Genomic DNA, 14,934 nt, shown 5'->3' with positions numbered 1-14,934 from the left:
GTAGGTCCTCGTCTACACTCGAGACGCTCACCCTATTCACCAACGCAAGCGACCAACTGGAAGTCTTCGAACAGCTGGCCGACTCCGGTGACAAACACCTGTTCCCAAATGGTCGTGCGTCTTCCGCGGAACGAATGAATGTTCCCACCCGCTTGCTGGAAAAAGGCGGCGGTAGGCTGGTCTCGCTGGAAGTGAGGTGAAACTGAACGTTGTCATGGCGAAGAAGCTCATCGATGCTCTTCTAGAAAATGAGGCCATCATTGAACTGGCTGTCGGAGGCTGCTTCTTCGCTTCAGGCCCCCTCAAGGCCGCATCGGTCTGGTTCGCGGAATATCTGGTCAGAAAAACGGGACGCTGCGAAAGTTTAATGTGACAGAATACCAACTTGTGTTCCAAACCGCTGCGTTGCAGATGCTATCACGGGGCATCCGCGCAATGACGAATTGGGAAAGTCTATTCGTGTATGACCAGGCCGCAAGCAAGGACTGCGCGCACTGTTCTTGGAAATAGAACCCGTGGCCCGTCTCTCGTTGCTGCTCGAGGTAGGCGTATAGGGTAACATAGTAAATGACCAGAGCGCACACTCGAGCCGTTTCGCGGCCGAGCTACGTAGATTGGCCGATTCCGCCAGGTGGCAGGGCACATCAAGAAAAATGTGGCTGCGGCTGTGGACGTGGCTCGCAGTGGCTCGCAGTGGGGCTCAACACCTGTTCGGCCACGGTCATAGCATTGCTCCATGGAGGAAGGAAACTGAGGAGAGGCCCTACCCCCTCCGAGCACTAGGAGAAAGTGTGGAGGAAATGACGTTGTAAGTTCTCCTCTTTTTGCTGATTTTTTATTTCTTTGCTGTAGCGGCCACGCCTTTCGGGCCACAATGGCGGCTTTGTTTTGGTTCTGTGCGCTCACACGTGTTGCTCCGTAGGTTTCGTGCCGTGGCGAAGGCGCTGTGCGGGCAGGTTTGCGTTGGTCTCCGTGTTGTGTTGCGCTGCGTTATCTGGACCGTGCTCTACCGGATGTTGCTATGGCCAGGTGGGACAGGAGGAACTGAAGTTCGTGAAATGAACGCGCATGCAACGCTGTACGCAATGTACCGCGCCACGGCAATGGCAACGGACGAAGGAATATGCGCGGAAAATTTTGCCCTCGCTAACATGCCATCGAAGGCCGAAACCGATGCGTTTCACAATTTGCACAATGAACGCCGTGCAGGTCAGTGATTCCTGCTTTTGACAGCGCATATGATGCATTTGCGGCGCGTAAAACGTACGTTATGAATGCATAGTTCGTGTTCAGTAACAACTTGCTTTTGTGCATATTAAAACACATGTTGCTTAACTGTTGCTTGTTCCTCGCAGTACTCGCGACAGCACGAAGTCTTTTAAGCAGAGCGCGTTCGAGGTTCATGCACACCTGCACAGGTTTATTTCAATACTCATGGTGATAGAGCGTTACGCAGAATATGTGCATTTTGCTGCCCTCGGCACCGTGCGCCTGCCAGCCGACGCTTCATCCTGGAAGATGGGAAAGAAGCGGCTGCTTTGACTTAAGAGGAAGGTTTAGCTCGGGTGCCCCTATCTAAATACATGTAAAAGGAGAATTCGTTTTTCTCGGCAACCACTGCACCAAATTTGACGGGGTTTGCTGCATTTAAAAGAAAAGCTTAAAATCTAGTGACTGTTGGTTTCGAATTTTCGATTTAGGTTGTCAAATTTTTATAAAAATTTGGCAAAAATCGCAAATTTCCAGAAAACGAAACTATGAAGTTTACAACTCCGTAACTCAGCAAGAAGAAATGATATCGCAATTCTGCGAATTGTACCTGATAGCACATCTAAAGCGGACAAAATTGATATGTTACACATGAACTCCAAAAAATGGAGTAATGTGTAATTACAACTTTTGCAGAACCTTCGTAAACAACATAACAAATTCACGTAAGATGTACACTGACATATCAAATTTGTCCGCTTTGAGTGGTCTAATGGATGCCGTTTACAGAATCGCGATATCTGTTTTTGATGCAGAGCTATTAGTTTGTAAACATCGTGCTTCTATTTTTTTCAAACTTCTGAATTTTTGAAAATCTTTTTAACGAAATTCAAGCCCTAAATCAAAATTCCGCTTCCAACAGTCACTAGAATTGAACTTTCTCTCTCAAATGCAACAAATTTCATTATAATCGGTCCAGGGGTTATCTCAGAAAAACGTTTTTGCGTTTTTACATGTATTTGAATAGGCCGCGTCGGAGTTGGGCCCGAGCTAAAGCTTCCTCTTAAAGGGACACTAAAGGTTACCAGAAACTCAAGTTAAAGTGGTAGAGCAATGTTCTAGAACGTCTAAGGCGTCAATTTAATCGCGAACAGAGCTTTAGTAACCGAGAAATTCAGGTAAATGCATGACACGATTTGAGACCCCCCAGCGACATTCCGGTACTAGCCCGATGACGAAAGGACTCCTCATAATTTGTGTTACTAATACTCAACTACTCGTATTAAAAATATCATTTCATTCGATTATAAGACGGAAAAAAATGCTACTTGTCTACGTCTATTCGACTCTAAGAAAAAATAACATTTTGACGTTACCCTTCAGTAATATGGGTGTTCGAAAGGTTTCGTTTTCGCTCGACTCTGCGCGCTCGACTCTGCGCCGCGCACGCTTTGGAGTTTCAGTACTTTCGTTATCGCGTCGTGCTGTGAGGGTTCTGCTGGCTCGCGACACTTTCATTTGGAACAAGCAGCGAGAATGCCACGTCCATGTGATGTCGTGGGAAGCCCTCGTTGCTTTCCCGCTCCGGAGAGCCGGTGTCGAGGCCGCCGTCGTAGTACGCAACGACGCCGGCAGTGCGAGCCCTCAGCAGCAGGTCGCGCTCGTCGGTGCTCAAATCGCTGAAGTTGAGCCCACCATCGCGAGCCAATCTGTCGGTGTCAGGGTCCATTGCGACGAGCATCGAAGTTTGCGCCATAGAATGAAGTACCAGCTTATGGGCGTCTTGCGCTGGAGTTTGAGGTATAGTAGCGGCGCCTGGTGGCGGTGCGGGAAACGACATCTGGGTCGCGCCAGCTTGGGTCGTATTGAGCCTGGCTGTGGCGAAGCACGTTTCTAGGCCGAGTTTTGCGTCGATTCGCACTTTTTTATTCCCTGTTGCGAGTGCGAAAAGGCTCGTCACTTCACACAGATCACGCCGACCACGCTGCGAGCTCGCCGCAGCCTATAGTTTAACGAAAACGGACTCTCCGTGTGCCGTGGGACGTAATGCGGGACGTAATTCGTTTCTCCTTCCGCTAGCCACCATATACTCCCGCTTTCGCTCTGCTGTCGGCTCTGTCTTGGCTCTGTTTCTGGCCGCGCGTTTGCGTTTTGCACAGAAAAGCCGTAGCGCCGTCTGCGGACGCCGTTCTACTCACCGTTGGCGCAACGTCACTATGAGACCATGATGTCAGTACTCCTCGATCGGAGGGCGGGCGATTTGAACTGCGCTAGCGGTACGCGGACGCTTCAGAACGCATTTTCTCTTAAAATAAGTCTCTCCTTGGCACGAAACAAGCGTTTCGAGGTTTCTGTGATGGTATTTCAACAGTCCACGTTGACTTAATAGTAACCTTTAGTGTCCCTTTAAGGAACGAATCCTCCCTACGGCAGGCGTATCTTATCTGTGCGCGCGAGAAGCGCAAGGAAGTGGAGGCTAGCGGATGCGCTGGAAGAGTCGGCAAGGCTCCACAGAACGTACGCCTGCGGACACATCAAACGGCTGTTCCATGGTCGCATATGTAGGCCGGTTCTACGCGCGTACTGTTCTGCACCGTGCGCCGGCTATCGCAAAACTTTGGTTCCGCGAAGCTTCACTTACGGTGGTAAGAAGGCACCTCAGGCCGCAGTCACTGAGTCTAAACACGGAGTCAGAAATGACATTCCGCCTCCTCACCGGCGCACTGCCGTAGTGATGCGCAGCCACCCGAAGTTTGTTCAATAAAGCACGACGATTAAAAAAAAAAATGAGAACCCCGAGTGAGTGAAAAGGAGGTCGGAGGACGTCATGTGCTTTTGTAGGGTAAAAGATTTACGTAATTTTTGTCGCATATCTGTACACGTGTACTTGTGTGATAGCGTTTCCCTTTCTGTCACGAGGCGCATATCGCGATCCCGTCACCCTCGCCCACAATGCGTATATAATCGCTGGCCGCAAAGCCATAGTTTCTCTATGGCAAAGCTGTGGTGTTCTTTTTGTCCTTTATATTCCTTGTGTGTCATTCGGCCACGCTAAGTTTCTGCCATGCAATAAAGCATGTTTCAAGTTCAGTCGGCCTCTTCGTTCAAGGAAGCCCTAGAACGCGACAATTTTATCTTACGTTTGTGTCATGTAGCAGGGATGGCCGTTTTTCTTTGTGCTGCTGATGAAAAAATAAAAGACGTTTTGAAAAATGAGTCAAGTGCTATTTTCTTCATGACAAACGTTATCACGAACTGTAACCCGGCCGCGCCTAGAACGCTGCCAGCCTTTGACAACAAGTTAACGTTCTTTAAAAAAATTAATCATGGGGCTTTACGTGCCAAAACCACTTTCTGATTATGAGGCACGCCGTAGTGGAGGGTTCAGGAAATTTTGACCACCTGGGGTTCTTTAACGTGCACCTAAATCTAAGTACACGGGTGTTTTCGCATTTCGCCCCCATCGAAATGGGGCCGCCGTGGCCGGGATTCGATCCCGCGACCTCGTGCTCAGCAGCCTAACACCATAGCCACTGAGCAACCACGGCGGGTTAACGTACTTAGAACGAAATTTTGAGGAGTGATCTCGAGACCTTTAGGTTGTTGAAAAAGAATATCTAACCGGTCTGCTATTTCGCAGACCAGGTCTCATCCTTGGACTTTAAACGAGCAATCCGACCACACAAGAACAAAATCCGGCCAATTGTCTTCATAAGTTCCGCGATGAACTTACTACAAATCATTTAGGAGGCTTGGAGCAATGGTTTTCGGCGCCAGTAGGGCGGTAATTACCACTAAACGACAAGCGGCAACGTAACGACAAGGGCCAAGGGTCAAAATAAACGTTCTAAAACACGGGATGAAATGGCCACACGCGACGTCGGCGCGGCGAAGCGATGTCACGTGATCCCACTTTCGAACCAAAAGCGACCTCCGCGCTGCTGCTACCAGTTTCGGCCATCGCGCTCGGTACTTTTGGGTAATCTGCGGCAAGTGCAAGTCGGGCTTGGTGATAACTCACCAAATATATTCACAGTCGCCTAAGGCTTAATATGAATAAATATTGTGCGATTCTGTCAGAGAATTCAGAGTTCTGCCGGAAAGACGAAGCACGGATTGCGATAGGAAAATTAGTAGATAGTGTTACGAAGTGTAGGTAATAGTTTTATCAGCCGTATGAACTTGTAAACATTCACTTACTAACTAAATTAACCATGATAGAATATGCAAGCGTGACTCAACGAGGATGCAGAAAGAAAGTGACACACGGAGACAGCGTTGTCTGCTTCTTTCTACGTCCTTGTTCAGTCGCGCTGACACATTCTATCATGCATTCAAACGAACTAGCCAGTCAGCGTGTTCTAACTAAATTGACCAGCACGGCGTCACGCGCACGCATGTAAACATGAACACACATCGCTCGATGACAGCGGAAACTGTCCGTGAAAACGCTGGAGCTTGGAATCGGGGCAGTAGTCGCGAGGCAATTGACCTCCGTGCATCTGTCGCTCCAATGCGTACGAAACGTCTTAAACACAGCGCATACGAAGCTACCGGGACGACGCGCACTCTGCAAACATCGTGGATCCGTTTGAAGATGAGTCCCGCACGGGCGCGCTCTTCAGCCGCGTTGCAGACTGCTTTCAAGACATACGAGCCCCGGCAACGCGTCCCCATGGCGTCCGCCAAAGGCGTCCTCTACGGCATCTGCGATTCCCGTGACAACGCCGTGGTAGACGCCGCGGTTGTCTCCACTCTGTACGGAGCGGCGGGCGAGGAGAACGTCGAGGTACGGTAACAGCCGCCGTAGAAGAACGCCCTTCCGCCCCGCCTCACCACCCTGCCTCGCATGCTACAGGAGAAGGCACGCATCCGGGCCTCGTTCCTCGCTCTCCGCATGCGAGATTGAACCGCGTTCGCCCGCTCACCCTCAGATGCTTTCACTCATACGGAACTTCACGGCGACGGCGACGGGAGATATATGCCTGGAGTGTCAATGTAATTGCTATCGCAATAAAAAAAATGTGGAACGCTTCACGATTTCGCTTGTCGTCTTGGCGCAGGGGCGATGCAAATCTTCTCTGTATCGTTCCAATTTTTAGTATATGTACTTTGGAAGCGCACCTGCTATTCTTTCGTTCAACTACATATCGCCATGATTTCGGCGGTACCAAAGTAGCGGTGAGAGTTCTTTAATATCCAAATATTTGAGGCCCCGACGGTTAATAAATCACAGAAAGTGCCGTATTTTACAGGTATTAGGATTCTTAGCAATCAACTGCTATACTGACGACAGTTAATTTCAACGAATAGGATTCGTATGCCATATTATTTACCTGTACAACGAGGGAACTGCGCCGGCTGCCAATTTCAGTGCCTCTGTTTGTTCCACCATCTCGTGGGCATCACTCGAGTTAACGCACATGCCGCGTAAATTCAAAGCGTGGTACCTGAATTCCATGCAGAAACTGCTCTGTTATGCACAGTAATCATAATGCTTACTGTGCGTAAGCATTTTCCCACTTGCTCATATTCACGCACGCCGGTGTGTCATTCTAAATATTATGAAACTTCATCCGACCAGTATAAACCTTTTACAAACCTTAGTCTTCACCGCCACACTAACTTCCATGGTAAGCTTCGGGTACGTCCCCGCGCCGCGCAATATGTATCCGGAGCACAACGTCGGTAGAATTCACCGTTACGGTGCATTCTGCAAACACTACAAGTACCGACTCCACATACGCTAGGCTACCTTCTTGCCTACTGCATCCCAGAGCAGTGCGAAGGCGCCCTTCGCGACGGCGCCTTCGAGGTCCGCCTGGCAATGATCCGACGGGCACGAACTTTCGCCGAAGGCTTCATATAAGAGGCCCGGACTGCCTCCCCTACTCCCTTTCTTTGTTGATGAACACGTTTGCATCGTCATCACGAGTGTTAACTCCAAAAGAAAGCCCGATGGTCATTGCGAACCCGATCGAAGTCTCCCAGTCGACGGTAACGCTTTCGGTGCGCAGGAAAGCTGGCCGTCATCTCCCAGTCACAGACGTACATTCTTCCATTCGACCTGCGGGATCCGGCTGGCCGTGTGGTTCACAGGATGGTGTCACCCTTAATGTGACGCGAGTTCCTATATTAACGAGCACACTCTTCTTTTAGCATCAGCTTTTTTATCCTATTTCCTACTTTTTGACAGTGCCGACCACGGTTCAGGAGTCAGCCTTGCGCTGTAGTAACGGTGCACTCAGCAAGCTTTCCTCTTTTACGGTCGAACACTCTCCCTGCAATTTTCCGATATTTATGCTGGCTACGCTGTTCTGTATGAGGGGCGTCACCGAGATGGAGACTAACCAACAGCCACAAATGTTGAACTCAGTAAAGGCTTTTGTTGCGGTAGCACTGGTCAGCGTCAAGGCACATCAGCTGATACGAGCGTACAGCAGATGTAGGAGCCGAATGCACAGAAGTGTTGAGCCTGTAGATGGTTTTATTGAACATAGTTATAACCAAGGTATAAAAGAAACCGTGTGAAATTTGTGGCAAGCAAATATTGACACTTGTCCGAAGTATCGCTGTCGCATCGTCAATAGTTTCGTCATTAAAACTAGTTTCCGTTATGTCGTCCAATATTTTGCCTACCGGCATGCACGCCACTTTGCAACGGCAATGGACGTGCCCTCCGACTTTGACCTCAAGTTTCGTCTGCTGTCGAAGATTTAGTTTTTGTTTATCCACGTGATCATGTTAATTCTTCGCGCTTCCGACTGTCTCGAGAAGAGTCAATTGTGTTCAAGTAATTTCCAATCCGAGTTTGAAATAATGCTGGCAATCCTGTAGACCTACGTTGGTACAAATCTGCACAAGATGATGCGAACCACTATTTGTGCGAAGGAAACGTGCCCGATGGATAAGTACAAATGCAAAGCTGCGTGTTTCTCGACGCGATTGCCTTGCAGCAATGTCGGGATTTTACATTTAGGAAACAGACTCAACGATTCTTCAACAGACGCCGATGGCAAGCAACCAATCAGGAGTCTACGGGAACACTCAAAAGCTCAGATTAGCGATTTTTAAGAACAACCTTTATTACAACTTGTATAGGCTTGCTTTCACCATGTGTCATTAGTTGCAGCTGGACATATCGCCTTGTCCGGAGGCCGCCGATGCGGCAGATGAAAGTTAGTGATAAGACATTAAAAGCAGGTGTCTTTATCAACTTGCACCCGGTGTGTACATAGTGAACTTATACCAGACGTCGCAAATAATGCTCCCTCTCTCTCTCCCTCCTCAGAAGGACGGATTGAAAATAAGCTTCAAGAGCAAACGGTAGAGGACAAACCACGGTGTCGAGCCACAGCCTGCAACTCGAGTCCTAAGAAAGCTGTCAAATGAGAAGACTAAAATGTCTATGATGATACTGAATACCGAAAAATGAAACGGGATGGCTCGAACAAACGATGGCTACGTGCATTCAACGTCCCGAAATCACACTTCGCCTCAAACTCATCTCCGGACACATTTGTCGCCTACGATATAAGTCAACGCGGGAGCGAGTGTCGATTGGAGCCGTTTGCTACACACAAGTCACTCTGGCGAGGGCACGACACATTGCATCAGGAAGTGTAACCATTCGAGGCATAATTAGAGCACGATGCTATGTCGACCGCTCGTTATGGGGCTCTGTGAAGGCTCCCTGAACGCCAGCATTGGGGTCATCGGGGAGCAGACTCCAAAACGATCGTTCGGCGAAGGTGCTACACAAAGAATGACTTGGCGAACTCCCTTCACAGTTCCAATACGTCGGCTACCTTCAGGTACCGGCGAATGTGACTCCAGCAGTCGTAGTTCAATTGGTGCAACTGCATGCCGCCGTCGTGCCGTGCATTGCACTCGACGCGTTTCTTGACCACGCCGGTCACGCGCATGTACTCGTGAACGTCGCTATGGGCCAGACACTGCTGGACGCCACTGACCATGGCCGCAGCTTCGGCCTCTCCTCCTAGCGACGCCCTGGCTCGAACACTGTCGACGAGTACCAGGTGCTCGGAGAGGATCTCGAAGGCCCGCGCGCAGTAGGGGTCGTGGTCTCCCAACACGAATCTGGTCGCTCGTTCGACGAGACTGCAGTTACGTCGCACGATGTCTTGGGCAACGAACATCTCGGCGTTGGCAGGTGCGCAGTCGTCGATTTCGAGGCGAAGCAAGTTGTACCTCTGGGCCAAACGGGGCATTAGACGTCCCAGGAAGGCCACGCAGAAGATTTCGCCGAAGTCCTTGAAAGAGAGCTCATAAAGACGGGGATTCGTAGCGGCACGGGCGAGCACCGGGTAGACATCATCGTCTAACTGCACCGTTGACTCCAGCACGATCTTGGCGATGCCGAGGTTCGAAGAGAAGGCGTCGCACAAGTCAAGCATAGAATCACGTAGAGACTCGTCGTCGCCGACGTCCTCCATCCGGGCACTGATCTCAATTGCTTTCAACGCGGACGCGTTTCTTATGTATGTGAAAAGTGACGCATAAACGCTGTCGCGGTAGAAGTCGAGAAATACACTAAGCGATGTGACGTGGCTGCAAGTACCCAAGACGTCCAAGGCGCTTCGGAGGTCAGTCCTGCCGCGAAGGTATCCGTGACTGAGAATGACGGCCGTCACTTCGCGACAGTCCGAAAGCTTCGGAAGATCTCGAGCTCCAACGCGATGGTCGCCGATGCAGACCCTGTGGGCGAGTCCGCACTCCCGTATCGTGCCGCAGACATCCCGCAGGCCACCGTCATGGGGAAGACTGTGCAAGGTCAGTTTCCGGATTGAGCGGTTGCGCGTCAGTGCTCGCAGTAAAAGGCAGCAGTCTTCGGTTGTGGACCACAAGATGTCTAGGACCAGCTGCTCCAGAGCTGTGTTTCTCTGCAACGCCGATGCCCAAGCACGAGCATTGACCGCGCGCGCGCGTTCAAGTGGGTGATGATTAATCAGTCCATCGCCGAAGCCCGTGAATCGCAGGCTCAACGTGCGGAGACTACGACTCTCGGCAATCACTCTCGTGAAGAGCCCGCAGTCTCGGCTTCCGACATAAAACTCAGCCGCGAACTCGTGCAGCGTTGTCATTGCGGAGATGGCCTGCACGAGGATGGGCCACCCGGGTGCGGTATCGAAGTAGACCGCACTCAGAGCGAGTTTACGAAGCGTCGCGTCTTTCTTGGTTAGATACTGCACAAACCGCTCTGACGGTCGGTTCCGGGGGCCACACGAAAAGACGCAGGCTCCGACGGCGAGTTCCGTGATCGTGCTGTTCTCGATGAGCGCGTCGATGAGCTTGCCGGCCGTGGGGCGGCTCATTCTCGTTGCCGCCACGTCCAACGACGTGAGTGCGGCACCGTCTCGCCTGAGCAGGCAATTGGGGATCGTCATTCTCTCACCGTAATGGCCGCTGACATGCTGGCACGCGAATTCGCCAGTGTAGTGCGAGGACCAGAACCTGTCGGCGCACGCCTTGCGGATTGCCGGCTCGTCTCTCACGATTCCGATGACTCTGAGCCTTTTCAGACTCGACGAAGACGCCAGGACTGCGTCCAGCGGACCTGCGTTTGCCACTGAGTAGTGCAGCTCCGCAGACACAATGCACCGGTGCTCGGCGATCAGGCGGCAGAGGAGGTCTATGGCCAGCCGCTCGGTGTGGCTCGGTAATCGGCGCCGAACGCTCGGCACAATCACGACGCTCAATCCTCCGAGCTCGTCTCTCTTGTCTTCTGTGAGCTGAAGACCCGCGTACCACAGGACTTCGTTGTAGGCTGTCAGGTGTCGCAGCAGCTGACAGACGCGCTTCTGGCCTCGCGTGCACTTCAGACGAAGCAGTTCGCCAGCAACTAACTCGCCCTCCATTGGGAAATTCACGTTACAGGCAGAGCTGTCCAAGTGATGGCCGCGGTGCCGACGTGGTCAATGCGGCCACCGTCTCTCGTGGGGAAAGGTGTCCGCGATGGTCACTCCAATGCCGGCTGCTTTTCACACACACGTTGTGCGTAGCCCCATCTTCAACCAATCACAAGACGCAGAGGTAGGAAGAGCGTTAAAACATCGACATTGTCAGGGAGCATGGGAGGGGTAGCTCGACAAGAAATCTAGACTGACAATGCAGACCGTCGAGCACACACTTAATTGCAGTGACGGCAATCCTTCCCCACGTGTACGCATGTAGCTTACGTCACATCCTCAAGTAATCTCTAGCGTTAACAACGTCTCGCCTTTCGGAAGAAACCACGAGATTCCTTTCCTTTCTGTGGTTTCGTTTTTTTTGTTTTTGCGCGGTCTCCACAGTTCGTATGCGCAGAACGCGAATTTTTGAGTCGATTCATCAGCGCCGTGTCAAAAATTTTGCCATCGCGAAATTCAACCGCGAGAACGACATATGTTATCAATTTGTCTTGTTTTTCTAGTTTCACTCAGTACTTCAAAGAAATTTTACAAATTTAGCTTATAAGCGCTAGTGGATATTCGTCGTTATACATTTATTGCACCCTTTACTGTGCCGACTCCACGGGATCAACAAAAATGACTCATCAGCAGTGTAACCGTCCACTTCTGATAGGTATCGCTCATCTTTTCTTCAAGAGCGGGTGGATTTATCTTTCTAAATTGATAAACTTTTCTTTATTTTAACATTTTGAACCGTTACTCTCTATCGAAGGAAGAATATTCTGCGCTTGCATGTACACGTTGGTGCTTACCAGCCCCTGGAGGGTCCTGAACGCATATGTGCACTGTTAGCGCATAATATGCGAGCCGCGTTCTTTTTTTTCTGTTTTTTGCCGTTGACACAACTCGTAACTCAACGGCAATTATTACCGCGTATAGATGATGCAAGCCGGCAGCCACGTAACAGCCAATGAAACACGCAAAGAGTGACACGTGGAATCACTCTAGCGCCTAACCCCGTATACCTACTAAATTTCACGACGTATCAACAGCTTAATCGCATGCCTTTCTTGTGCTTCAAATTCACGTTCAGCGCAGGTGCGTGAATGAGCGGCGGAAATATAAAGCGGCCATTGCAAATTCACCAACGTTAACCGGTCAACACAACGCGCACGTCGGCACCAGCTCAAGAATTCCCGCCATCCACCAAAGATCCTGGTCTTCTTGCAAAGGTGAAGTCGCTGGTTGTGGGATGATTCTCCCTACGTGCACACGGGACCATAATCGCGTCCGACCCGCCGTGGTTGCTCAGTGGCTATGGTGTTGGGCTACTGAGCACGAGGTCGCGGGATCGAATCCCGGCCACGGCGGCCGCATTTCGATGGGGGCGAAATGCGAAAACACCCGTGTGCTTAGATTTAGGTGCACGTTAAAGAACCCCAGGTGGTCGAAATTTCCGGAGTCCCCCACTACGGCGTGCCTCATAATTAGAAAGTGGTTTTGGCACGTAAAACCCCATAATTTTTTAATCGCGTCCGTGATCGGTTCCGACACCTGACAGCCTGCAACAATGTGTTGTGGCACGCGGGCCTTCAGCTCAGAGAAGATTCTAGCAACGGAGCTCGGAAACCTAAGCGTCGTGATAGTGCCAGGCGTTTGCCTCCGATTCCCACATTGCGAATGGTGTAGCCACAACCAAAAAAGAACCCTGTCCCTCTTACGCTGGCTCCTCAAACGGCACCGACGTATTGTCTCTGAGGCGGCGAACTACCGGGGCGCGAGCACAAGCGGGCGGGTCGAAGCCCTGGAATCCTCGTCGAGACTAGGAGGGGGGCGGGGAGGGGCGGTGTCACCCTGCTCGGCAACGCTAACGACCGTCTGGAAGTTGGCCGACTCCGGCCAACTGCTCGAAGACTTCCAGATGAGCTTCCTGATGGACTTCCAGACGGGCATTCTGGATAATCCCTACTAAAGCTATCATCATCATCATCATCATCAGCCTGGTTACTCCCACTGCAGGGCAAAGGCCTCTCCTATACTTCTCCAACTACCCCGGTCATGTACTACTTGTGGCCATGTTGTCCCTGCAAACTTCTTAATCTCATCCGCCCACCTAACTTCCTGCCGCCCCCTGCTACGCTTCCCTTCCCTTGGAATCCAGTCCGTAACCCTTAATAACCATCGGTTATCTTCCCTCCTCATTACATGTCCTGCCCATGCCCACTTCTTTTTCTTGATTTCAACTAAGATGTCATTAACTCGCGTTTGTTCCCTCGCCCAATCTGCTCTTTTCTTATCCCTTAACGTTACACCCATCATTTTTCTTTCCGTAGCTCGTTGCGCAGAACCCTTTTCGTAAGCGTCCAGGTTTCTGCCCCATACGCGAGTAGTGGTAAGACACAGCTGTTATATACTTTTCTCTTGAGGGATAGCGGCAACCTGCTGTTCATGATTTGAGAATTGCTGCCAAATGCACCCCATCCCATTCTTATTCTTCTGATTATTTCAGTCTCGTGATCCGGATCCGTGGTCACTACCTGGCCTAAGTAGAAGTATTCCCTTGCCACTTCCAGTGCCTCGCTACCTATCGTAAACTGCTGTTTTCTGCTGAGACTGTTAAACAGTACTTTAGTTTTCTCGAGATTAATTTTTAGACCCACCTTTCTGCTTTGCCTCTCTAGGTCAGTGTGCATGCCTTGCAATTGGTCCCCTGAGTTACTAAGCAAGGCAATATCATCAGCGAATCTCAAGTTACTAAGGTATTCTCCATTAACTCTTATCCCCAATTCTTCCCAATCCTGCCTGACGCCTTTCTTTATTGGGATTTTGTTGCTTTCTTTATGGAGGACTACGGTGGCTGTGGAGCCGCTATGGAAATCTTTCAGTATTTTTACATACGGCTCGTCTACACCCTGATTCCGTAATGCCTCCATGACTGCTGATGTTTCGACTGAATCAAACGCTTTCTCGTAATCAATGAAAGCTATATATAAGGGTTGGTTATATTCAGTACATTTCTATTTCACCTGATTGATAGTGTGAATATGGTCTATTGTTTCGTAGCATTTACGTAATCCTGCCTGGTCCTTTGGTTGACAGAAGTCTAAGGTGTTCCTGATTCTATTTACGATTACCTTAGTAAATACTTTGTAGGCAACGGACAGTAAGCTGATCGCTCTATGATTTTTCAAGTCTTTGGCGTCCCCTTTCTTATGGATTAGGATTATGTTAGCGTTCTTCCAAGATTCCGGTACGCTCGAGGTCATGAGGCATTGTACATACAGGGTGGCCAGTTCTAGAACAATGTGCCCACCATCCTTCAACAAATCTGCTGTTACCTGATCCTCCCCCACTGCCTTCCCCCTTTGCATAGCTCCCAAGGCGTTCTTTACTTCTTCCGACGTTACTTGTGGGATTTCAAATTCATCTTGATTATTCTCACTCCCATTATCGTCGTGGGTGCTACTGGTACTGTATAAATCTCTATATATATATAATGGGCAAATCCCCATTAGAACTCACCTCTTACCGCCCAATAGCACTGGCCAGCTGTGTAGGAAAGATAATGGAACGGATGATCCTTGGCCGCCTGGAATGGTACCTTGAATTTTACAAGATTTATCCGCTTTCCATGGCTGGTTTCCGACGTGACCGCTCTTCCATCGACAGTGTAGTTGATCTCGTTTCATATGTCCAGCACGAAAGGTCCCGTAAGCGTTTATCTGCAGCTTTATTCTTAGATGTGAAAGGGGCATATGATAACGTATTACATGAGGCCATTCTCGACGCTCTTGCGACGGTTGGCCTAGGTGGT

General features: G+C 50.2%; 1 protein-coding gene, 1 long non-coding RNA gene and 1 other non-coding gene across 3 annotated transcripts in view; all 3 read right to left on the bottom strand.

Annotated features, from left to right (window-relative positions):
• LOC140219863 (uncharacterized) overlaps positions 1-14,934 on the bottom strand; it is a 478,555-nt gene that overhangs the window by 427,426 nt on the left and 36,195 nt on the right. The gene's annotated exons all lie outside the window — the stretch shown is intronic.
• LOC126529509 (U6 spliceosomal RNA) lies at positions 6,228-6,331 on the bottom strand. The gene has a single exon (XR_007599246.1). It is a non-coding gene; the product is annotated as a U6 spliceosomal RNA (small nuclear RNA).
• LOC129384220 (uncharacterized) lies at positions 7,677-11,368 on the bottom strand. The gene has a single exon (XM_055069440.1). The coding sequence runs from the start codon at positions 11,085-11,087 to the stop codon at positions 8,994-8,996; it is 2,094 nt and encodes a 697-aa protein (XP_054925415.1). The 5' UTR covers positions 11,088-11,368; the 3' UTR covers positions 7,677-8,993.

The sequence above is a fragment of the Dermacentor andersoni genome, chromosome 8 (genome assembly GCF_023375885.2).
Source record: "Dermacentor andersoni chromosome 8, qqDerAnde1_hic_scaffold, whole genome shotgun sequence".
NCBI lineage: Eukaryota > Metazoa > Arthropoda > Arachnida > Ixodida > Ixodidae > Dermacentor > Dermacentor andersoni.
The sequence above is the reverse complement of the archived record's forward strand: the minus strand, read 5'-3'. Positions and strand labels throughout refer to the sequence as shown.